This window comes from Nannospalax galili, unplaced genomic scaffold (genome assembly GCF_000622305.1).
Source record: "Nannospalax galili isolate Female #2095 unplaced genomic scaffold, S.galili_v1.0 scaffold854, whole genome shotgun sequence".
Taxonomy (NCBI): domain Eukaryota; kingdom Metazoa; phylum Chordata; class Mammalia; order Rodentia; family Spalacidae; genus Nannospalax; species Nannospalax galili.
The window spans coordinates 2,774,062-2,800,596 of record NW_008334957.1 but is presented as its reverse complement, the minus strand read 5'-3'; the positions used below and the strand labels follow the sequence as shown (position 1 = coordinate 2,800,596).

General features: G+C 37.7%; 1 protein-coding gene across 4 annotated transcripts in view; it reads right to left on the bottom strand.

Annotated features, from left to right (window-relative positions):
• Positions 1-26,535, bottom strand: part of Atm (ATM serine/threonine kinase) — a 131,776-nt gene that overhangs the window by 30,636 nt on the left and 74,605 nt on the right. For 2 of the 4 annotated variants that reach the window (XM_029561896.1, XM_029561897.1), the window contains exons 36-49: positions 19,877-20,018; positions 18,025-18,201; positions 15,287-15,464; positions 14,727-14,814; positions 12,427-12,582; positions 11,273-11,381; positions 8,062-8,150; positions 7,864-7,966; positions 7,183-7,331; positions 4,315-4,419; positions 3,411-3,530; positions 1,674-1,908; positions 981-1,148; positions 33-146 (exon numbers count right to left, since the gene is read on the bottom strand). In XM_029561896.1, the coding sequence (XP_029417756.1) occupies positions 33-146; positions 981-1,148; positions 1,674-1,908; positions 3,411-3,530; positions 4,315-4,419; positions 7,183-7,331; positions 7,864-7,966; positions 8,062-8,150; positions 11,273-11,381; positions 12,427-12,582; positions 14,727-14,814; positions 15,287-15,464; positions 18,025-18,201; positions 19,877-20,018 (1,933 nt within the window). Of the gene's footprint in view, positions 1-32; positions 147-980; positions 1,149-1,673; positions 1,909-3,410; positions 3,531-4,314; positions 4,420-7,182; positions 7,332-7,863; positions 7,967-8,061; positions 8,151-11,272; positions 11,382-12,426; positions 12,583-14,726; positions 14,815-15,286; positions 15,465-18,024; positions 18,202-19,876; positions 20,019-26,535 lie in introns of those variants that run through there. The other 2 variants (XM_008829714.3, XR_003848956.1) reach the window with 2 other exon arrangements.

The window sequence follows — 26,535 nt, the reverse complement described above, 5'->3', positions numbered from 1 at the left end:
CAACAATCTTAAGAGTTGCTCCAAAAACTTACCTTTTCTAGATAGGTCTGCATGATGACTGCAGGATTTTCTAAGCAAGTTTCTGCCAACCAGTTGCCACAAACCCTCAGACATTCTGCATATATATGTTTTAGACTGGCATCATTCTGCATTAAAAAGCAAATCTTAAAAGGTAATTCCTTTTCATGGTTCTACAAAAAATGTCCTCCATGAAGAGAAAAGAGCAGATAATAATTTCATCATCGTTTTTTTTAGAACCATATTACTATTTTAATAATTCTAAGTATGAAAGTTCCTGAAATAACCATCCTGGACTAATTATTATTATTGTTATTATTGGAAGGATTCATATTTATTGAATACTTATATATACCAGGCACCTTCTAACAGTTTTATGTATATTAACTCTTAATAATTTTTACAAGAATCCTATGCACCATGTTGCTATACCCAATTTGCCAATGCAGAAACTGATCTGCAAATATAGCTCAAGTCATACTGGCAATGCAGTGCCTCTACACTGCGCACTGCCAGGAATACAACTGTAATAGCCACCCACGTTTATAATGCTAACAGGTGATGTTCAATAACCTATTAGATGTGATATATTCAAAGCACTTTGATAAGCTTTAAATTTTTCTCTCATATATTCCATTTTTGTTCTTATCATTTCAAATTTAAAGTAGGTATTTCACATTTATTTTCCACATACCATTTTTGACTTCCATAGAAAGTTTAAGGACTTAACACTGGCATAAATTAAATGAATGTAGTATAAGACTGATAACTTGTTTTAAATAGGAAAAAGTTTCCAAATTTCTTTTCATTTTTTACATTAATTTTCAAAATTCCTTTTCATAGTATCTTGTTCATGGAGTAATCATTTCAAAACCTTACTGTAATTGTTATAAATATATTCTGAAGCATAGCATTTAAGTAATAGTAAAACACTAATTCAGCCACCTAAAACAAGCACATACCTCTATACAGCTGGAGTCCAACTTCTTGATCATTTGCTTGAGAATACTTAGGGCAAGACTGTGCTCCTTTTTTGCCCAGAATACTTGTGCTTCCTCCAAATGCCACTCAGAGACTCCACAAACAGCTGAATTATATTGCTTGATTTGAAAAATTGCCCTCTCAGGGAGCTGATATGAAATTAACAAACGGACAAAAATACTACTATATTACCACTAAAATTAAAAACAAAAGCAACTACCATTCACTGAGAACGTCACTATTTATCAGGGACTATTGGAATCACTTCCCTGCTTACCTACCAACCTGCAAACTATAAAGTTCACCCCACCCTTGTGTGTGTGTGTGTGTGTGTGTGTGTCTGTGTGTCTGTGTGTCTGTGTGTCTGTGTGTGAAATCACTGAATTGTTATCATTATATTGTAGTAGGTTGGGTATCTTCTCATTTTATAACCAGGAAATTGAGGTTGAGAAAAGACAATTACCTGTCCCAAGGTTTAAACTCTGGTTTGTCCAATTCCAACATAGAAAATTTTTTAATCCCTTGATACTGGAGACTGATTCCAGGCCTTGCACATGCTAGTTAAGCAACATGCTGTCACTGTGCTATATATGCCCAACAGTTTTTATGCTTTTGAAGACAGATTCTCATTAGGTTGTCCAAGGTGAGATGACATAATTTTACACCCTCTTTACCTCAGTGTTCTTGAAAGTTCGGGCCAGAATAGAGAATTCCACCAGGTGTTTGGTGAGAATGTCCTTAAAGCATTCTCTTTGGGAGTACTCCATTTCCTTTTGCACCAGGATCTCCAAAATGACTGTGCGTAGAGCCATGATGGGCTCCTGAAAACTGAAGTCACTGTCCTTCAGAAGCTGGGAGTGTTTCTGCCACTTTGAGTATACTTCAGAGAGTTGTCTGTCTGTTACAGACCTGAAATCAAATCATATGACTTATATGAGCAAAAGAAATGGGGAGGGGGGAAGTAACTAGGTTCTGAAATTGAAGATACTGTGTATTGTACAAAGGAACTTCTGTAGTAATAGACTAGAATTTATAAATAATTCTAAATATGAACTGAGGTTTAGACAGTAGAAAATAGTATCCAGCCAGAACCCTAAGAGTCAACAGAGAGGCAACAAATGATGAGGACTTTAGAAGAGTTCCCTTAAAAGGCAGCCCTTCTGGTGGCTATTGTTCTGCTGCTCTGAAATGAAAATGCAGTAGTCAGCCCTATCATAAAACATGGCTACACCTATAGCCCTCTTATCAGGAAGGGAGGGTGTATCTACAAGGAAATGAACCAGATTCATTAATTATCTACAAAGATGATGATTGTCAAAAAAAAAAAAAAAAAGTCACAAATCAGTGAAGAAACAGCTAGCATTTCAAAGATTTGATCTGGCAACATTAGAATATGTTGCCTCTCAGATGCATAGACCAAGCAATATTGTCTTATCCTTCAAGACTATTGTGTTGAGAGAAATAAAAAAGATGCAGGAAGACTAAAGACTGATGAGGCAGGGGCTGGAGAGATGGCTCAGTGGTTAAGATCACTGGTTGTTCTTGCAAAAGACCCGAGTTCAAATCCCAGCACCCACATGGCAGTTAACAGTTATCCATAACTCCAGTTCCAGGGGATCCAAAGCCCTCTCCTGTCCTCCGTGGGTACTGCATGACATGAGTGTATTTGCACACATGTAGGCATAACACTCATACATATAAAATTAAAAAAAAAAACAAAAAACAAAAAACAAAAAACGATGAGGCAAAGACTAAGAAATAAAAACTCTTTAAACTGCTTGATAGGGAAGAAAACAACAATGCAAATTCATAGAAGCCAAAACTTTAGTTCCTTCTAAATGACCCTAGAGTAACATCTCAAATATTTTAGTCATAGGAACCTCTATTCCGTCTTACAAATTACTGGATTCTGAAGAGCTTTCAATTCTTAGGTTATATCTATTGACATTCTATTTCTCAATAAACCTGAGAAAAATCTAAAATGTATTAATTTGTTTAAAATAATAAATCAGCCAGGCATCGTGGCTGGTACATGCCTTCAATCCCAGTACCAAGGAAGCAGAAGCAGGTAGATTTCTGTGAAATGAGGCCAGCTTGGTCTATATAGTGAGTTCCAGGCCAGCTGTGGCTACAGGGAGGCCCTGTTTCAAAAAAAAAAAAAAAAGACCAAAAAATAAAATTACAATAAATCTCTCCCTTTCCCCTTGATATATGTTACCAGCACAATGTTGACTCATTCAGGACAACAGAGGCAGAACAAGGCAACTACTGCTGAAACCTCTGAAACCATGAGCCCCAAATCAATCTTTTCTCACTCAATAAACAAGACATCATAATGAATCATGCAAATCAAGTTACTACTCGTAACAGAAAAGATGCACTTTATAGTTACAAGTCCATGAACCACATACCTTGAGAAAAGTTCCCCGATGTTTTCCAGCTCTCCAATTGCCTGCAATCTACTAAGTGTTGGGTACAGTGAATATACAGATTCAAGACTGCCTTTACACAACTCTTCAACTTCTTTAACTCTAGTGGTAAAAGAAGAAAAACAGTGAAAACTACAGTTTTCAGGGAGATAAAAGTTCAATTATGTGGTTCAGTAGTTCTTTTTGTGCACTTGGTGTTGACCTAATACTAACACATAGAAAACAACAAACGTGAAACATCACTGGAAACAACACTAGACTCTGAAAAAAGAGACAGATTTAAGGCCCAGTTCTCTCACATTTCTGTCTAACATTGAACAGTTATTGAATTTAGTTAAAGCTATACTTTTTCCACTTCTGTCGTTATGTTAAAGATTAGAGGACATATATGGAAAAGAGTTTGACAAAGTGTCTAGCACAAAATCACCTTAAAGGTAGCAAATATTATTTGCCATAATTATCAGATTTATTATGTCACTAGTGTTTAAAACTTAACATTTGTTTTAACTATTATAGTCAATTCCTTCATCTACCATCTCACTTGCCTCAAATAAGCCTATGAATATTGACCATCAGTCATGGTTTATAAACTACGGCTAGAATGAGAAGAGTGAAGCCGTACAACAACCAGAAGAGATGGAGGAAGAGGATGCAGGAGTATATATCATCAGGACTTTCTCAAGGGCTCAGGATGAAGAAATGATAGAAAGTCCCAAAGAAAAAGTTTCTTGAAAGTCAACAGAAAAAAGACAAGAAACCCCTTGGCCACCAAGCCTTTACCATGTTATCAATGCAAATCCTTACACTGAAATTATTCTTCAAGTCTTGAGAAAAATAACCACGCCATTAAATGCAAAAATGCAATAATTTTATCTTTTTTAAATACCTGGCATATCTGAGACTTTCATAAAATGTGGAGAATTCTCTGTCTCTTAGAGACTGCAGAGCATTGTACAACAATTCGTGGTAACTGGTTCCTTCTAGTTCTTGGCTGTGAGATAAAAAAACAAATTTAAAAACAAAAAATTCACAATACACATGTGAAAATAACTCAAAGGACAAAATTTAATAATTAAGATTTCTTACTTAAAAAAACATATTTCCAGAAATTTTAATAAAAAAATACAAAGAACTTTACATGCCATTTAAATTCTTCAAATAAAAAAAAGCAAATTTCTCAGAAATTTTGCCTGGTTCTAAATTATTTTATTTTCATTTATTTATTCAGAAATATCTACTGGTTAGACCAGGCTCCATATGCAGCAGATCCACTAGTGGACAAATCCAATCAAGGCCCCACTCCTCTGAAGTTTATGTTCTGATTTGGACAATAAATGAGAAAAATAGCAGATTGTGACAAGGAACATGCAGAGAATCAATGTAGGATAAGAAAATAGCAAAAGAGTAGCTACTTTAGAAAGGCCTCTGTGAAGGCATTAAACTAGAAGCTGCCATATACATGGTAATGAGGGAAAACAAGGCCTTGGGCCTTTATGTAAGAACAGTATGTCTGATTTAAAAACAAAACACAAAAGGCAGTCTGTGTGGTTGAAACATCTAGCAGGAGAAGACCAGTGTATGTTGGCTTACAAAGGCACACAACCAGCTTATATGACAGAATGCTTTTAAAAGTATGACAACGAATGGAGCTGGAGAGATCGCTCAGTGGTTAAGAATAGTGACTACTCTTGCAGAGGACCTAGGTTCAGTTCCCAGCACCCACATGGAAGCTAACAACTGTCCTTAACTCCAGTTCCAAGAGATCTGATGCCCTTTTATAGCACTCTTACAATCTGAAAAACATTCCAATTATGAAAGCACTTTTCTATGAAAGAGTTAAACATGGCCAATGTTTTTAGTGTTCATATCAATAATTTTTTTTGTTGCTGTTTTTTTTTTTTTGGTCTTTTTGAGACAGGGTCTCCCTGTAGCCCCAGCTATCCTGGAACTCACTATGTAGACCAGGCTGGCCTTGAACTCACAGAGATGTGCTTGCCTCTGCCTCCCGAGTGCTGGGACTAAAGGCGTGTGACACCACACTCGGCTAAAGATTTGTTTTTTATAACCATTAAATACTATTACACTAGGGGCTTGGTTTTACATTAAAAAATACAGTGATCTGATATATAGGTTACAAATTTTAATCTCTCTGGAAAAATTGATTTAGTACTACTTTTTAAAAACCATTTTATGGGCTGGGTGTGGTAGCACACACCATTAATCCCAGCACTCAGGAGGCAGAGGCAGACAGATCTCAGAGTTTAAGTACATAGCTATTTCCACGCTAGCTGGGGCTACAGGGAAACCCTGTCTCAAAAAGACCAAAAATAAATAAATAAAGAGATGGGCATGATGGCACATGCCTTTGATCCCAGCACTCACTAGGTAGAAAAAGGTGATCTCTGTGAGTTTGAGGCTAGCCTGGTCTACACGATGAGTTCCAGGCCAGCTGGTACTACAGGGAGACTCTGTGCCAAAAAGACCAATAAATAAATAAATATAAAAATTAATTTAAAATATTTATTATTTTTATTTTATGTGTGTAAGTGTACCCATGTCATGCAATGCTCATGGAGGCCAGAAGAGGGCACGAGATCCCCTAGAACTGGGGTTACAGATGGTTGTTAGCCGCCATGTAGGTGCTGGGAATTGAACCCAAGTTCTGTAAGAACAGTCAGTGCTCTTTAACTGCTACATCATCTCTCCAGCCCCCAAGTTCTACTTTTTAATAAAAGAAAATGTTCATAGGGGCTGCAGAGTTGGCTCAGTGGTTAAGAGCACTGACCGCTCTTGCAGAGGACCTGGGTTTGATTCCCAGCACCTACATGGTGGCTACGAACTGTCCTTAACTGCAGTTCCAGGGTAATCCAAAGCCATCTTCTGACCTCCGCAGCAATGCACAACACAGGTGTATTCACATACATGTAAGTGATACACTCATACACATTAAATTAAAAAATAACAAAAAAAAGTTCATAAATAAATAAAAATTATCTTTTGTAACACTTAGCCAATAAATAAGTGCTGTGACTAAAATTTTTGTGGCAAGAAGTGAAAAGTATAATAGCTGTACTTTTCTTTGTATTTCTCAGCTCAACAGTGAAAATATTCTCACAGGAAAATACCTTTTAAAATTTTCTATCTTCAAAAATGTTTGAGGCAAGGGATAGAGCTCTAGTGAAAAAAAGTGAATGAAATGCAGGTGTTGCTATGTTAACCGCTTACTGATATTTAAATATCTAGGCACTTATACTATATATAATAAAAAAAAGCAACACCTTTATACTCATAGGGTAAGATAAAAAGTCTTTCGATTTTTAAAACTGTTTTTGAGTCAGATAAAAATGCAATGAGGGTATGTGATGGTTTGAATGAGAATGTCCCCTGTATACTCCACATATTTGGATACTTGGTTTCCAGTTCCTGTCAGTTTGGGGATGGTCATAGAACTTTTAGGTGTGGTCATGCTGGAGGGCGCACATCACTGCAAGCAGGCTTTGCGAGTATACAGCTTTACCACTTCCAATCTGGCTCTGTCTGCTTCCTGTGCCTGCTTGAAGATGTGAGTGCTCAATTTCTGCTCCAGCTGCCTCCTGCCACGTCTTTTCCACTGTGATGGGTTCTAATCTCTCTGGAACTTGGTAGGCCCAATAAACTCTTCCTTCTGTAAGTTGCCTTGGTCATGGTGTTTTATCACAGCAACAGAAAAGAAACTAATACAGGCTAACAGGTTTTTAAATCAGTTTTTTCTTACTTTGCAGCACTGTAAAGGTCCCACTGCATATTCCTCCATGCTGCTTGGTAATGGAGTTCCTGTAGTTCAGCACACCACTCTCTGTTTTCATGATCTAATCCTTTTAAATACACGGAAAGAATATGGCAGAGTCCCAAATTCTGCAAGGCCTACAAAGGAGTTTTGTTTTTTTTTTAAAAAAAAAAATACACGCTCAAAAATCTCAACACAAAACTAGGGGCAAAACCCAGCAAACATAAAAATTAACTTCAAAATTTTTAATTAACAGTATAACTTAAAATTCTAAAATATTGCTTAGTAGTTTTTTTGAGAACACAATGAATTCAGAGGGCTCTAATGTCTAGGGACGAGAGCCTAAAAAGCACATTAACCAGAAATAGCAATGAAGTTTCTGGGACCGGCTCTAATGCACTATGTCCTTCACCTGGCACATTGCACACACTCATAAAATATCTTCTACTGGTGGCTAGTAAACATCATCATCAACAAACTTACTCTATCATTAATGTCTTTGACCCGTCTATCTTTCCCTAGAGCTTTAGCCCAATGCCTGAAAGAGGTAATTACAGTCTGCTCTCAAGTTTACCTGGCTATGTAAGCATTGTACTGAAGTACCAAGATAGTATCAGCAATTATAACGGAATGTGGCTTTACCAAGGCCAAAACTTAAAAAAAAAATACCTGAATTATTCCTGCCTGGCGGGCCGAGGGGGAGATTGCAGTCTCAAGGTCATATGTTACTAAGGCTTTTCCCCACATTGCTTCATGTTCATATGTTCGTATTCTATAGGAAAAGATTGTAAAATACCTTTTGTTTTCTATATACAAGGGACTCCTTCTTCGAAACACAAAATTGTTATCTAGAAAAGAGCAATTTACCGAGTGAGGGGTTGTAACATTTTTCCTCCACCACAGCCATACAGGCTGTCTGGCTCTCCGATGCTTCTGTAGATCTCTAAGAGAAGAGCCTGGAAATAAGACACAACCAAAGTGAGAGAGAGAAAAAAATCGCCTCTTGAATTTGGGAAACTAAGTTTTACCATTAGCACCTCCTAACTCAAAATCCTAAATATATTGTAGAAGTAAACTATGATATTTTAAAACATACTAGTGATTTGGACCAGCAGCATAATAGACAGGTCCCAGACAGAATTAATGCTTACATTTTCATGAATTAAGCGGGGTGACTGGGACAGGACGACGACATGGACACACAGACGGGGGGAGGGGAACAGGACCACACATGCATACAAACCTACTAGGTTTTTACTACATTCAACAATAATCACAAAACAATTCTGTCAATAGTTAAAACTAAAAACGGGAAAGTGAAATTCTGTAAAGCCTAACTACTGAAACCTGAAATTGGTAAAAATAAAGGTCATTAATTTTCTTGACAATGCATCACAGTTAGGGGGGTTGGAGAGATAGCTCGATGGTTAAAAGCACTTCTTGTTCTTCCAGAGGACCGGGGTTCCATTCCCAGCACCCACATGGCAGCTAACAACTCTAACTCCAATTCCAGGGGACCCAATGTTCTTCTCTGGCCTCCGTGGGCTTTGCACAACATGGGTGCACTTACATACTTACATACATACAGTCAATACACTCACACATAAAAAATAAAAATGATAAAACTATCATTAAATGTATCATAGTTGGTAAAATGTGCTACATATAAAGCAGCCATTTGATTACCTAAATTTTTTGTAAAATTTACATAGTAAAGATTAATGCTGTTTAAAATAACATCAGTAAGTAAAGTGATAAAAAGCTAGAAGCTACATTTCATAGAAAATTAGGCAGGCCACATAATTGCCTTCATAGTGTTTGCTGTAGGAAGTATTTCTTAAATACAAATTCATTGATACTAGCTTATTTCTACATATAATTCTAATTCAAATACTTCTGTTCATAGACATGAAATAAAATTCTCAGTACCAGAGCCTTACACAGTCCTTGGTATAAGGAGATACTCCAAAAGTTCAGCAAAGAAGGATGAGACTATATAGAACCAAAAAGAACGAGCATAGTGGATCACAAAGTAAACCACAAGACGTGACTGAGGAGTTAAGGAGATGGTTCAGTCCATAAAGTATTTACCATGAAGCAAGAGAACCTAAGTCCAGATTCCCAGCACTCATATAAAAAGCCAGGTACAAGCTGGGCGTGGTGGCACACGCTTTTACTCCCAGCGCTTGGGAGGCAGAGGCAGCAGGCAGATCTCTGTGGTCTACATAGCCAGTTCCCTGTAGTCAGCTGGGACTACAGGGAGACCCTGTCTCTAAAAGACCAAACCAAACCAAACCAAACCAAAACAAAACAAAACAAACCAAAACAAAACAAAACAAAACAAAACAAAACAAAAAGAAACAAGCATCTATAATCCCAGCTCTAGGGAAGCAGAGACAGGCAGAGCCCTGGAGCTAACTCACTGGTCAGCCAAACTGGCCAAATCAGTAGGTTCAGTGAGAGAACTTTGTCTCAAAAACGTAAGATGCAGGGGCTGGAGAAATGGCTTAGTCGTTAAGAGCACTGGCTGCTCTTGCAGAGGACTCGGGTTTGATTCCTAGCACCCACATAGAGGCTAACCACCATCCCTAACTCTAGTTCCTTGTGACCTGACCCCATTTTCTGACCGCCACAGGCACTACACAAAACAGGTGCACTTAATGTAGGTAGTACACTCAAACACATAAAATAATTAGTTAAATTTTTCTTAAAAAAATCTAAGATGGAGAGCGATTAAAGAAGACACTTGATGCCAACCTCTGGTCTGCACACACATACATGCAAACACACAAATGACATGGTTGAGTATGAAGTTGAATGATGAAAAAGAATGAACAGCTACTAGTAGACAGCAATTTCAAGTTTATGATAGGCATTACCAAGTGCTATATTCACAGGTGGGTGTAAGGAAAGAAATGGAGAGGGCAAATATAGACAACATCTTCACAAAGTTTGCCTGTGAAAAGGAAGAGGACAGTGACATCTAACAAAGAACACAGGGAAGAAATAACTTTCTTTACACCACTGAGACCAGAAATGCTTTAAACAAGAGAGGTTTGAAATGTGTAGAATACAGTTCAGAAGCAGCACAGCATACTACAAATTAAACTTCCTGAGATAAAACAGATAAATAAAAAGCATAAGGATGTTAACCTGAGAGAAAGGGACAAAGTGTTTTTCGACTTTAATAAGACAGGGGATTACGACAAGAGTACACGCAGGGAGATTTCAAAGACTGATCATGGGATGTGACAGGATTTTCTACCTACATCAACTATTTCCTCCAAGAAGCAGGAATTAAGCTGAAAGCAACTGCAGAGAATGAAGATCAGAGGTTTAACCAAAGTACAGAAGTTCAGATTGTCATTGTAAAGAAATGAGATGACCAAAGAGGTTCAAGAACGCCAGACAGTATTATAGAATTTCTTAAAAGTAGATATTAAGAAACTGGTAGATGAAATTAAGTTTATACACACACATGTACATATGCACACATAAATATACACACAAAATTATTAATTATATTTAAGTCTATAAAGAAAACAGAAGAGTGTACAATGGCAGAAAGTGAGGTTAATTTCATCCCACGAGACAAGTGGTTTTACTTCCATCTTTCATACAAGAGAAGTCAAGGCCAGAAAAGGTAAGTTACTTACCCAGGACTATATAACAAGCGATAAGGTCAAGCCTGGAATTCAAGTGTCTCTACTCAAAGGTCTTAAGTTTATATACACAATGTTCAGTCTACTAAGTAACTTCCATTTTAAAATCAAATTATATCTCTACAAGAAAAGAATAACCCAGGGCTGGAGAGATGGCTCAGCAGTTAAGAGCACTGGCTGTTTTTTGCAGAAGACTGGGGTTCAAATCCAAGCACCCATACGGCTGCTAACAACTACCCCTAACTCTAGTTCCAGGGGATCTGACGCCCTCTTCTTTCCTCCATGGGAACTGCATGACACAGCTGCACTTATAAACACATAAGACTCATACACATAAAATTAAAAAAATAAATAATTAATAAATAAATAAATAACCCAATGTATCACATGAAAATATTCAGTCTCTAATAATTTACCTGTAAACTTATTCCAGTTTCTTCTTTACTTTTCTCACTCAAACTAGAAATAGTTGTACCTTGACTTCCTTCTTCAAATGTAAGACTTCTGTTTATCATAAGAACATTTCTTTCAATAAAAATATACTATTTAGAAGATTATAGATACATTTATTCTCTACTTCTACAAATAAAACCCAAAAATTATGGCTGCAAATAAAACAGTGAACCATGTATAGCTTAACACAGAATATTGAGACCTATCATGGGAAAGAAATTTCAGAATGTTAATTCTGTGCATGAAAATTATGTATTAAAAACAATGCTGTATAAATAGTAGTCATGTGGCAAAATATTTATATGGAGACAGATCAGTTTTAAAATAGAGTAGACACTTCCCAATTTGGTTCCTAAATTTTCTATCAGTGGTTTTATCTGAAGTTTAACTTAATAACTGTATATATACAAATTAAGTCCACAATGAGACACAATTTAACCCCTGATAAATTGACAAAAGAACTCTGATAAAAGCAGATATGTGGTATCGACTTAAACACAAGATTATAAAACTATTAAGTGCCAAGCATGGTGGCACATGCCTTTAATCCCAGCACTTGGGAGGCTGAGGCAGGCGGATCTTTATGAGTCAAGGCCAGCCTGGTCTACATAGCGAGTTCCAGGACAGCTGGGGCTACAAGGAGACCCTGTCTCAAAAAGACAAAAACAACAACAGCAACAAAAACCTAATAAGTAATAAGTCCAGGGCACAGATTGATCCACTTTAAAATCTTACCTTTAAAGCTGTGCATTTATATGTAGAGATATGATAGTTTGGCAAGTAATTACAATCTAAAATAATAACTGCTATTGTGCCTATAGTAATAACCCAATATATGAAAGTTCGTAATGTTACCTGCTAAAGAGAAAACACAAAAAATTAAGTGTTGGCTCTCTCTTCCAGCATCTTCCATCTGTCTAGTCTTTATAATATATAATACATGTCCAGTTTCTTCAGAGCAGAATTACTTCTAAAAATGCATTACTTTCATACAGGCTTTAATATAGTAATTTTCTGACTAAAATGTCTTTTAAATGGAAAAATGAGGCAATAGAAACCTTTACTATACACTTTTATTGTAACCACCAACTTAAAACCAAAATGTCAAGATGGTTACCTTTTCTCTTGATCGTCCAAGCTTTTCTTATCCGCATAGATTTCTGCATAAAGCAATGCTGTGAAGTGTGCAGCACAAGACTGAGCCACCTTTGCTACCTCAAGATAATTCAAATCCAGCCAGAAAGCATTATCAAAAACTGTTCCTGAAGAAGGCCTGAAGAAAAATTAAACATGATGCTATGGCATGTGTTTTACCAGGAATAATAAAAGAAAAGCACACCGATATAGAATGCAATGAGAGTATTTGCTAAATAGAAAATAACATTCAAATACTGAAAACCACACTTCCTCAGTGTATATTTTTATTAACAACTAGAGATAGCAAGGCTAAAGTCTAGTTTTTCAGTCTTCTTGATCATAAACCCCTCAGAGACTCTGAAGGAGTCTATTAATCATCACCCCATACAAACATGGGTTTTGTACCCGCCCTTTACCAAGAAGTTCATGCATCTTGGGCTATGAAGAACAGTTTCTTTCTCTCTCTCTCTCTCTCTCTCTCTCTCTCTCTCTCTCTCATAAACATACACACACACACACACACACACACACACACTCACTCTCTCTCTCTCTCACTTCTGCGGGGACTTATTTTCAAACAGGGTCTAGTAAGTTCCAGGCCAGCTGTGGCTACAGGGAGACCCTGCCTCCCTAGTGCTGAGATTAAAGGTGTGTCAGTCACTACAATGGCCACACACTTTTTATAAGCAATGTAACTACTGTTTCTTCTCAAGACAAAAAACATACTGTGGTGGTTAACCTTGATTGTCAAGGTTTAGATGGGATTTAGAAACAAACCTCTGGGCCTGGTTCTGAAGCATTTCTAGATTAACTGATATGAGAAGCCCAACCCTGAATTTAGGTAACCCCATTCCACAGATAGGGGTCCTGGACTGGATCAAAAGGTAAAAGCCAGGTGAGCACCAGTATTCCTGGCTCTCTCCTTATTGAACATGGACAAAAAATGGCCAGCTGCCTCCTGCTTCTGACACCACACCTCTCCGACATGATGAGCTGCATCCCCCAAATCCCCCTTCCTTCAGTAAGTTGCTTTGGGCAGGTATATTGTCATGGCAACAGGCAAAGTAATTAATACAATATGTCTTTTCTATTATTTGCTCCTTAGTTTATTACCTAGGTTGAATTACTTAATAAAAAATTTCCACTATAATGACAGATCAGAACTGCAACAGTTATAGATATATCTTTTTCAAAACTAACACTGTAGAGCTAAGACAACACAGTGGTTAAGATCACTGGTTTTGGAGTAGTATATGGCCAAGTACAAAGCTAGCTGTTCTACCTACTATCAGCTGCATGGTCTGTAGCAATTCAATTCCCTCAGTCAGTTCCTATTCTCATTTGTAAACACTAGAACAACACATATGCTGGAGGGAAATCACACTGATTAAATAACATGATGGCTAACAACTGTCCATAATGCCAATCCCAGGGGATTCGATGGCCTGTTCTGATTTCCATAGGCATTGCATAACATGCAGGCAATACACTCATACACATAAAAAAAATAAATAATAAATAAAATATATTTTTTTAAAAAGACAACAAATCAATACAGCTTCTTCTGAATGCTGTCACCTTCACATTATCATAAAGGTAAAAAATCCTAAGGGGAACCATTTTAAGTCAAGACTATTCTAACAGACCGACTGCATATTTCTTCTGAGTTCTGATTAACTCTTTAGAAGTACAGATCAGCAACACTATCCAATTTGGCAACTCCTACACTCTTAAAAATATCATGACGGTCCAGTGTGATGTCACAAATCTATTAATCCCAGCACTCGGGAGGTGGATTCAGGAGGATCAGGAGCTTGAGGCCATGCTGAGCAACAAATCAAGAAAATAAACTTTGTCATATATTACAAAATTACTACAGGTTAAATGATGAATACAACACATCCTTATCTTACAACAAAGAGGCACAAAAGAGACATTTATTCAACTCTAGTTACTCCTAAGAACTAAAAGTAAAGCAAATGGTTAAAAGTAACCCTGGTAATGACTCGCTTCTTTCCACATCTTTGTTGGTGAAATAAACCAGAGCCTGCATGATTTAACAACAGCAGGACTCTCACTGGTACATAAAACTAAGAGATCCTGACACTGATGTAACCAAGGTGCCATACAGCATATGGAGGATTATTAGGAAATATAAGCATTGCATCAATAAATATAGCACTCTCAAGCAGCTGCACATATAATAATCAGGTTAAAATTCAGCCTGCAGGAACAAGTTCTACCTCTAAATCCCCAAACCTGAGGCTGTTATGAGATTACCTCTTCTGTCTCCTCATATAGTCTACAACAGCAAGCATTGTTCGTTGTGATTTTTTACCCAAACAGCATCGGAAAAGGTGCTCTGACTCTAAAGAAGAAACAAAAATTAGTCTTAGACAGTGTTATAATTAGTCTTATAGTGTTGTACAGTCTTAGACAGTGTTGTAATTAGTCTTAGACAGTGTTGTAGAGGTATTTTCCTGTGTTTGTGTTTTTCTCCTTCTACAGTATAAGGTTCTGATGCATACTACCTAAAACAAAATAGGTTCTTTTTTTTGGTCTTGTTGAGCCAGGGTCTCCCTGTAGCCCCAGCTGGCCTGGAACTATGTAGACTAGGCCAGCCTTGAACTCACAGAGATCCACCTGCCTCTGCCTCCCAAGTGCTGGGATTAAAGGCGTGTGCCACCACGCCCAGCTTTATCTCCATTTTTTAATTGTGGAAACAGAAATTTAGAGTTACAGAAAGTAAGCCATTAAAATGATTCTGATGGTATGCAAACTTAAGTATCCTCTAGAACTGAGAAGCTACAAGCATAAACATTAACAATTAAACAGAATACCCGAGTCTGAATTTGCAGGAGTTGCTGATCGGCTTGCTTGTGACAAGTGTCTAAGACAGCTGGTAAAAAATCCTTGAATGTGTGTAGACAGCAGGTTTCTCCATGACTCATTTGTATCTTGGAGTAAAATATCATGAATCAAGTATGGCAGCACAGTCTGACAAAAGTCAGTTTTCACCTAGAACACAGTACATCCACTCAACTGTTTGAATAAAAGTAACACATTTTACTTAAAATGTTTATTGCCTATTGCTGACATACTAAAATATGTTTAAATACTAATCTTCCATGAACCCAATATACTGCTAAAACAAACAAAAAACCATGCATCAGGACATTTTTAAAAACAAACAAAAACCCAGTAATCCCAAAGTAGGCACATGTCTGTGATCCCAGCACTTGGGAGGTAGCAGCAGGAGGATCAGAGGTTCAAAGTCATCCTTGACTACAGTGAGTTCTAGGTGAGCCTAGCTGCAAACAAAAATGAACCACTGATCCAACGAAACAGAAAAAAACCCTCACAAAAACTACACTAAGCTAGTATATCATATGTAACACACCTAATGATTATATTGCAATTGTCCATTTCTTATCTACAGGATACTGTTTATAAATGAAAGTATGTCACCACTTAAAACTATAATGTCGGAGTTGGGAAGTGCTATTAATGACAACATTTAAAAAAATTATTTTATATAAGGGGAAAAGGTATCAAAGGCTGAAAAGAAAAACTGAAAATCTGAATTTTTGTCCATTTTCTATACTCACTGAAGAGCTAAAATACGTTAAAAGTAAAATATGTTTCTTTTGAGGGCTAGAGAGATGGCTCAGTGGTTAAGAGCACTTGCTACTATTACAGAGGACCTGGGTTTGGTTCCCAGCACCCACATGGAAGCTCACAACTGTCTATAATTCCAGTTTCAGGGAAATCCAACTCCCTCTTCTGACCTCTGTGGACATTGTACGCATAGGAGTGCACATACATACATGAAGGCAAAACACTCAAACACAGAAAATAAAAATAAACCATTTTTAAAATTTAAAAACATTTTCTATTTAATAAACCCTGATTTCTAGGTATAAAATTTTGGCAATTACTTTTAGTGTACTTCTAAGTACAGAAAGTGCTTTAACAAGTGCGGCTAATTAAATACCACTCTACCTTATTTTTCCATTCACCATCTTCCACATTCACCTCACCACAAACACAAATGTATTATAGATTACTAACTGCTCTTTTACCTTCTTTTCCTTTCTTTCTGTTTTTGAGAAAATCTTGCTGTACAATCCAGGTTGGCACTGAATTCATTACATAGCTCAGGCTGGTCTAGATTTTACAGTCTATACCTTCAGACCCCAACTGCTGGGATTACAAGTGTGACCTCATTCCTGGTGAACACATTTTCCTTTTTAAAGATTTAAATTTCATTTTTTTTATGTATATGTATGTGTCTATGTGTGTGCACATCTGTGCCGGTACCTATGGACACCAGAAGGGGGCGCTGGATCTCACAGCACTGGAGTTACAGGTGGTTGTGAAATCCCATGTGGGTTTTGGGAACAGAACTCCCATCCTTTGCAAGACCAACAAGGGCTCTTAACTGCTGAGCCATCATGTCAGTCTCCACATTTTTGTTTTTAAAGACAAGTGAAAAAGCCAGTGGAACTAGAGAATTTAAGGTTCTAAGACTTGGGGGATGGAAATACACATAACAAATGCACATTCACACATGTGGAAATACACATAAACAAATGCATATTCACACACATACACATTCACAACATGTGCAGCATTTTGTCTTCTGGCTCAAAGTCAACATGGGTAGATTTATAAAACTGTCTTTATCAATTAGTTATAATGACACATAACTGACCTAGTCAAATACTGTTTACTCACATTTCTATGGGCTTTTTTTTTTTTTTTTTGGATGCTGGGGATTCATCCTAGTACCCAATGCATGCTAAATACATGTTCTCCCAGTGAGCTATATCCTCAGACTCAGAAGTCTACAAACTTCTTATTTGAATTGGTACATACTTTATTGTTCATTGAAATTAACTACTGGACCTGCCAAAGTAAAACACTAATAATATTACCCTACCCTGTTCTCACTCAGAAGCATATCAGAGAAAGTCAACTGATAATGATTTTATCATAAATGAAGTGGGAGGAGCTGACTTTTGATTAATGTAAGTAATTTACAACCATCATTATTCTATCATTACAAAAAAAGAGAAAAGATTATGGGGCTGGAGAGATGGCTCAGTGATTAAGAACACTGGTTGTTCTTGCAGAAGACCCGGGTTTGAATCCCAGCACCCACATGACAGCTAACAACCGTCTGTAACTCCAGTCCCAGGGGATTCGACAGCCTTCTGACCTCCATGGGCATTGCATGACACGGGTACACTTATCTACACGCAGTCATTACACGCATACACACAAAATAAAAATAATAAATATTAAAAAAAAAAGATTATTCAAGGCACTCCACAGAACTCATCAGGTATGGTATGTTGGCATCCCAAACCTAAACTCTACCTCAAAAAGTTCTGGCTGAATGAATATGAACAGCAGCTGAGTGTGGGTTACACTGCATGAAGAGGATATGGATAACTCATCACTTAGTACTCTTCTCAAACGTACATTTCACAATCAGATACACAGAGCCAAATGGGATGGGAAAGCAAAGAAAAAAATTACAAAAACAGGAACTAAGATTAATTCATTGTCTCACTTCACACATTGGCTTTAATAATTGAAGAATTTCACTTTTTATGCCTCCACTGTCCAAAAATGCACAGGTCAGTGTCTTTATCCAAATGTCATGATTTTCACTTTGAGGAATCCACAGACTGACATCATCCAGGCATTCTAGAGGGTTTTCTTTAACAAACTCAGGTAGTTCTAAAAACTGCAATCAGAAAACATAAATACGAGAATCATAAAATCATTTCCTGTGTAAAATGAATATCCAGGCACAACTAAATGTATTTTCAAATAAAACCAACTACACTTAAACTAAAGCTGCGGCCTGAGATGGCCCAGCAGATAAAAATCACTTGCCTCCAAGGCTTGACAAGATGATCTGAGTTTGATCCGTAGAACTGACTTGAGAGAAGAGAATGGACTCCTTCAAGTTGTCCTAACATCACATGTGTGCCATGGCACAGACACACAGACACACCCACACACACACACAGGCAAACACACACTGAATAAATAAATGTGATTTTTAAAAAACTAAATCTGAAATAACATTTACCTATTAGAATTAAAGCAGATAAGGCTGGGAAAGGTGGAACAGGCCTGTAAAACCTATTCAGGAGCTGAGGCAAGAGGATTCAAAGTTCCAAGCTTGACCCAACATCGAAATACTGTCTCCAAAAAAAAAAAAGAAAAACTGAGCAAGAGATGGAGGTCAGTGGTAGAGCACTTGCCTAATATACACAAGGCCCTAGATTTAATCCCCACTACCAAAACTAAGTGAATAAAGTAAAAAGTCGGGGAGGGGGAGAGGGTGGAAATAATAAAAAAGTGGAATGATAAAAACATTTCTGGTGTACGAAGAAACTCTTAGCTTTGCCACTTACTAACAGCATACTATATGTCACACTCTCTGCCTCTTGTTTCATATACAAAAATTCATTCAAATCTTCCACACATAACAATTTCAAAATAATATGCAATTCTTCAAACATGTTAAAAATACATCACTTTACATCAGGCTATTAGTAATTTCAATGATAGCTTGTATTACTAGCAATTTTACTAAAATCAAAAACTATACATTAAATTTACTCCTTCAATGATGGATAAAAGCACTGACATTAAGCTGGGAGAAACAACTACATATTTTCCATCATTTTATGAAAAGAGGAATGCTTAGACTAAGATGCAAATGTTCTTAAGTATACTTCACAGAGTGCTGGCTCTTCCAGAGGACCCTGGTTCAATACCCAGCACTCACACAGTGCTAACAGCCATCCATAACTCCAGTTCTGGGGGATTCAACACCTTCCTCTGGCCTCTGTGGGCTCTGCATGACACAGGTGCACTTACATGCATTCAAGCAAAACACTCATTTACATGAGATTAAAAAAAAAAAAAAAAAGGAATTCCCTTAGGGATGCTGGAAAGATGGCTCAGTAGTTAAGGCAGTAATTGTTGCTGTTACAGAGAGCCAGGGTTCAATTCCCAGCACCCATATGGCCGCTAATAAACATCTATAACTCCAGTTCCAGGGGATCCAACACCCTCTTCTGGCTTCCACGGGCACTGCACATGTGGTACACTTATATACATGCAAGCAAAATATTCATACACATTAAATAAAAATAAATTAAAATTTAAAAAAAGATTTCCACCTCTAAGCCCCAAATCAGTACTTCCAGGTTATCTATCTCAACTTTTCCATGCTGCTAGAATGAGAAATAACCAATTCCTTGGATTCAGGAATTACACTTTAAATATTTATAGGAAAGGTTATGCTAATATATTATTTAAAATAATTTGACATTTATAACCCCCCCAAAATATAACCAGTCTACAATTAGCAGGCATTTGATAAACATTTATTACTAAGAGACCTTTTTCCTTGATGTTCTAAAAGGCTGTAGATAGGTCAGCACAGGATCTGTTGTCTTCTTATAAATCTCCCAGAAACTATGTCCAGTCTTTGTAGCCAAAATGTTTTTCAAACACATAGCAGCAGCTGATCGAACTCTGACACTAAAAAGCATATGTAATAAATTTATTAAACTTGAACAATATGCAAATGCCAAAAAAACATTTTAAAAGCTAAAGTTTAAAATACTAAGAAATTTTTATGTCCATAAAATTCTGCAGTATCAAAGTAAAAAAAAATTTAAATAATTTTTAATATTCCCTCAGTAAACTTGCTAGCAGTCAATTCAAGAACCATTCTCTTCATTCTATTTAATAATGTCTGTTAGGATGATCATAAAGTTAAATAATTCTTTCTTAAAAGAAATATTTTATTGATTATTATTTTTATTTTATATGTACGAGTATATGGCCTGCATGTGTGTAAGTGCGCTGATGTCATGCAATGTCCGAGAAAGTCCAAAGAGGGTGTCGGATCCTCTGGAAATAGTTATGGATGGTTGTTAGCCACACTATAGATGACGGGAATTGAACCTGGGTCCACTGCAAGAACAGCCAGTGATATTCATCGAGAGTCATCTCTCTAGCCCCATGTTAAAGAATTCTTGAGAAGAAATAGTTGGAATTAACATAGTCTAAAAATATGATTAATGAGGATGACAAAATATTTTACTTTCTAGCCTTCTAAATAAGAACAAGTAAGAATGACAGAATGCTAATTCACCAGAGGGAACATATTTTAAAAACATTTTCTCTAATGATATTTTACCCCAAACCATAGTTACTGTAAAAAATAATGCTCAGGCCAGGTATGCTGACACACGCCTTTAATCACAGCACTTGGGAGGCAGAGGCAAGCAGATCTCTGTGAGATTAAGGCCAGCCTGTTCTACATAGCAAGTTCAAGGCCAGCTGTGGCAACATGGAGACCCTATCTCAAAAAGACAGAAAAAATAAAAAAGTTTAAAAGCACATATTTATTCTGAGAGGGGAAAAAAAGCTAGCTGAGAATCATTAGCACATAAAACCTTTAATTAAAAAGAAAATTTTTCTTCTCATTTAAAAACAAAACAAAACAGGCGATGGAGAGGGCTCAGAGGGTAAGAGCACTTCCCTCCAAACTCAATGGCCTGAGTTTGAGTCCTGGAACCCACATGGTAAAGAGAGAATGGACTCCTACAAGTTTTCCTCTGACCTCCACAAACACAAAATACATAATAACAAAAAATAACAAGTAAGAAATGGAGGGCTCAAGAGTTCTGGAAATACAACTACTGACAAACATGTCAGGTCTGATAGTGAAGTCATGAGGAATTATCAGAGGAAGGCTTAATTCCTTTCAGAGACTCTTTGGCTTATAACCTTGAAGATAAACTCTGAACCTCGGATTCAACCTTCATTCCTCCACATTGAATGCATCAGCAAATCCACTGGCTCTATTAAAAGCATACTGAGCTCCAAATATGTCTATCTCCTTTATTGATCACCTACTAATCAACAACATCATCTTTTCTACTATGCACTATGCAACAATTTCATAACCATTTCCTGTTTCCACTTTTGCACTTTCCTTTGTCATCCATTTGTCATGTAAAAGCCAGTTATGTAAGATACATTCTGACACCACTCAAATCTGAAACTCCATGGTTTCCTTATGTATGTCAGATAAAATTCTAATTTCTTAATTAGAATTAGCCTTATCTTTTAATTTCAGCCTCCACCATCCTCCTCTATATGGAGCTCTTCCTGTTCCTCAAATATATCAGCTTACTTTACCTTAATCCTATCTGGAATTCTTTACTGCTAATTATCTAGATAAATTCATGATCACTCAGATTACATAACACTTCCTCAAAAAAAAGTCTTTCCTCACCAGCTACTGTGGTTATTCCTTGGCCAACATCTCATCTCCTTTTTAAGTTGAAAACTTTTAAACACCTATGAACAAAAAGTTCCCAGAAAAATCCTACATCATGGATTGAACTTCCTGCAAACCTGACCAACTATCCACTTCTATGGACAGCCACAATCCACTTCAATGACTTGTGGAGAGTGTGCAGATTCAGAACCTATTTACAATTTATCTTTGGCCATGTTTAGCCATAAATAGCCACTTTTTGTCCACCTGTTTCTGACTTAATATCTTGTGACTAACAGAATCTATTAACAAAGAAACAGCTCCCACCAATCAAAAGGCTAAGAATGTCATCAGAGAGTATCTGAGGCCTACAGTAGAATTCCCCCACTTTGCTATGACCTGCCTTCACCTACTAATGTATTTTAAGAGTGTCTTGAATTGTGACTTCCTTGTTACTATGAAAACTTCATGAGGGGCTGGACAGATGGTTCAGAGGTTAAGAGCACTGGCTGCTTTTGCAGAGAACCTGGGTTTGGTTCCCAGCACCCACATGGCAGCTAACAACCATCCATAACTCCAGTTCCAAGGGATCTGACACCCCTTTCTGATCTCTTTGGGCACTGCACAGCACAGGTGCACTTACATACATGCAGGAAATAAGACTCATACACATTAAAAAAAAAAAAATTCAAGAAACTGTTACCGCATTGGAACATGGAATTTGGGGTAACCTGAATCTGTGTTCCCAGGCCACCGACACTCATATTTGGCACCAGAATAAACTATCTCTTACTCCTTTTGAGGTGAGAGTTAAGCTTTTTGTATCAACACACCTAATAATGCTTTTTCCCTTCTACAGTAAGACAGAGAAAAACTTTTACCTGTTCCTATTATTCTAAGTCATACTTACAGTTCTGTCCATCATTAAAAACAAACCAGATTACTGTGTAACAAATGAATCATTTAATGACTATAAGTTTTCTGTGGGGAAAAAAAATCTCTCTTCAAAAACTGTACTATGAACTGGCAAGATGGCCCAGTGGGTAAAGGTACTTGCTACCTAGCCTGAGGACCTGAGTTCAATCTCCAGGATCCACATGGTGAGAAGAAAGAACTTACTCCTACAAACTGTCCTGACCCCCACATGCATGCAATGGCACATGGATGTGTGCATGGCCTATGGCCATTCTGTGAGGTATTTTCTTAACTACTAGTTAACCTGGGAGGGCCCAGTCCACTGGAGGTGGTGCCATCCCTAGCAGGTGGACTTGGGCAAGCCAGGGGAAGCAAGCCAGTAAGCAGCATTCTTTCATGGTCTCTGCTTCAACTCCTATCTCCATGTTCTTGCCTAGAGTTTCTGCCCTGACTTTCTTCAATAACTGACTGTAACTTATAAGCCTAAGAAACCCTTTTCTCCCCAACTTGCTTTAGGTCAGTATTTTATCACAACAATAGAAAGCAAGCTGGAACATCCCCCCCAAATGGCAATGATAGTGTGATGAAATAAACCAACCAACTAATGAATATATATCAGAAGAGCTGGAAATACAATTTAGTAATGCCAAGGATATATGAGGCCCTACACTTAACCCCCAGTACTAAATATAATAATGGTAATAAAAGTCAATAAATGAGAGAAAAAAAGTAATCCCATAAATGGCAAGCAAAAACACTAATTGTGGGGCTGAAGGGATGGCTCGTTGGCTAAGTCCACTTGTTCTTACACAGGACACAGGCTGAAATCCCAGCACCTACATGGCATCTGTAACTCAAGTTCCAGGGGATCTAACACCCTCTTCTGGCCTCCATGGGTACTGTACCACATACGTGCACTAATATACATAAAGGCAAAACACTCATACACATAAAATAAAAGTAAATAAATTTGAGGCTGGAGAGATGGCTCAATGGTGAAAAGCACTGGCTGCTCTTACAGAGTACCCAGGTTTAATTCCCAGCACCCACATGGTAACAAGCAGTTGTCTGTAACTCCAGTTAAAGAGGAATCCAATGCCCTCTTTTGATCTCTGTGGGCATTGCATGACATAGGGTGCACGACCACATATGCAGGCAATACACTCATATACATAAAAAGAATAAAATATTGGGCTGGAGTGATGGCTCAGCGATTAAGAACACTGACTGCTCTTGCAGAGGACCTGGGTTCGATTCCCAGTACCCACATGGCGGCTACAAACCGTCCTTAATTCCAGTTCCAGGGGAATCCGAAGCCCTCTTCTGACCTCCATGGCACTGCATGACACAGGTGCACTCACATACATGCAGGCAATACACTCATACACATAAAATAAAAACAATAAAAATAAAAGAAAATAAAAAAAATATTGAAAATCTTAAAAAATAATACCTTTTTTTAAAAAATTAACTTGCAAATTTGTTTTGAACAGGGAATAAATGAGTAACAGAAAATTCTCTTAGTTTAAGACTTCTGAGATTATAACGCTTTCAAAGCATTACTTTAAAAGAATCAAAACAAAGATTAGCTCCAAGGAAGGTAGCACTTCAGGCTCTGAAAAGTGCTTAAAATACCATTATTTAGATTTGTCTTTTTGAGAGAGGGTCTCTCTGTAGCCCAAGCTGCTTGGAACTTACTATGTACTCCAAGCTGGCCTCAATCTCATGGAGATTCACCTACCTTTGCCTCCCAAGTGGTGGTTTAAAGGCATGCACCACCATGCCTGATTTACTCTTTAGACTCTTGTATTTTAACTTATTACTAATATTATTATGGGTAGGTGAGTGTGGGTGCATGGCACACCATCAGAATGGTGTTCAGAGGACAACTATTTTGAGTAGGCTCACTTCCTCTACCATGGCTTCTAGGAAATCAATCTCAAGTTGTCAGGTTTGGCAGCAAGTGCCTTTTACCTGCTGAGCCATCCCACCAGCCCTGCATTCCTATACTTTAATTGCCTGTGTGGAACCACCCAACAGTTTACTTATTTGCTGTTTTATCTAACATACAATCAGTCGAATTTAAAATAAACCGTCTCTGGAATCTTCATCAACATCAAGTGTCAGAAATAGGGTATTTGACTGTACAAATTAATACAAATACAAGGAATTTCCTAAAAAAAAAAGGCTTTTAAAAAGTGAGTACTTAGACAATCTCATTTACCCTCCCAGCTCGCCCACCCTGTCTCTCCTCCTAGAGTGGGCACTGGCCCATTTCTTCTCTTGGCACCCCAGGTCTCTGGACTACCCTCTTGTCCCAGACTCCCCACTGCTTCCTGATCCTTTGCACCCAGACCAACCCAATTCCTCAGTCTAGTCCCCTGGAGCCCTCAAACCCGGTTCCCTCCCCTACCTTGCCTTTGCATACCTGAGACCTGCCTTCATTCCAGCCACAACCTGGATTCCTGAGACCAGCCTCCTTCCCTGACTGCCTGAGAGTCCTGAATCCTACCTCTACCTACCAATCCTCCAAAATTGTACTGTGCCTGCTGACTAGAGGGATCCAGACCTTAGGAGAAAGCCTAAGGGCATCCACCTTGGGCCTCTGTTGGAACTCCTGAGCAGCAGGACTAAAGCCACCTGGCCTCTCCACTATAAAACCAAAAGAGACAACCTGAAAGCTAGACCAACCAGCCTCTCATGCCCAACAAGTACACCACAAAGGCACATACAGTTTATAAACAGAAGCAGACTTAAACTCAACAAAGGAAGGTTTGAGTCTCATACAAGAATCAGAAACTACAAAAGAAATCCACATGTCAACAGAGCGTGGTGGCGCACGCCTGTAGTCCCAGCACTTGGGAGGCAGAGGGAGGCGGATCTCTGTGAGTTCAAGGCCAGCCTGGTCTACATAGTGAGTTCCAGGACAGCTGGGGCTATAAGGAGACCCTGCCCCAAAAAGAAAAAACAAAAATCCACATGTCAAAGTCACAGCGAAAAATAATAACATGAAAAATCCAAATAATATACTGCCACCAAGTACCAACAGTCCTATAGAGGAGTACATAAGAACACCCTGGAGATAACACAGGACATGGACTTCAAAAGAACAATTATAAACATGACAAAAGAATTCAGTGAATTTAAAGAACACAAACAAATCAAAGAACTGAAAGAAGATAGGGATAAACTTCTGAATGGATTCAGAAGAGTTAGAAATATTGAAGAATACTCAGGCTGAAATGAAGAAGGAAGTGAAACACTCAATAAGCCAATTAGAAACAACAGGAGAAAGCCTCACCAATAGGATGTATCAAATGGAAAACAGAATATCAAGACTGGAAGATAAAGTGGATGAATTACACCACTTAAGCAAAGATTATGAAAAATTTAAGAAAACAGAAGAATGAAATATGAGGAATTGTGTGACACCATAAAAAGATCAAACTTACACATCATAGACATAGAGGAAGAAGAATCTCAGGATAATGGTATGGACCAGATCTTCAACAAGATTGCAGAAGAAAATTTCCCCAAAATAAAGACAGATATGCCCATACAAATACAAGAACACAAAAGAGAACACATAGAACAACAAAGAGATAGGACCAGAAAAGAAACTCTTCACAGCACATCATAGTAAAAACACTAAATGTACAGAACGAAATAATGAAAGCTGCAAAAGAAAAACAACAAGTCACATATAAAGGAAAAACACAGAGTTACAGCTGACTTTTCACTGCAAATTATGAAAGCCAGAAGAGCCTAGACCAATGTATTCCCAGTTCTAAATGACCACAGATTCCAATGCAGATCGCTTTACCCAGCCAAAATGTCTATTATAGTCGA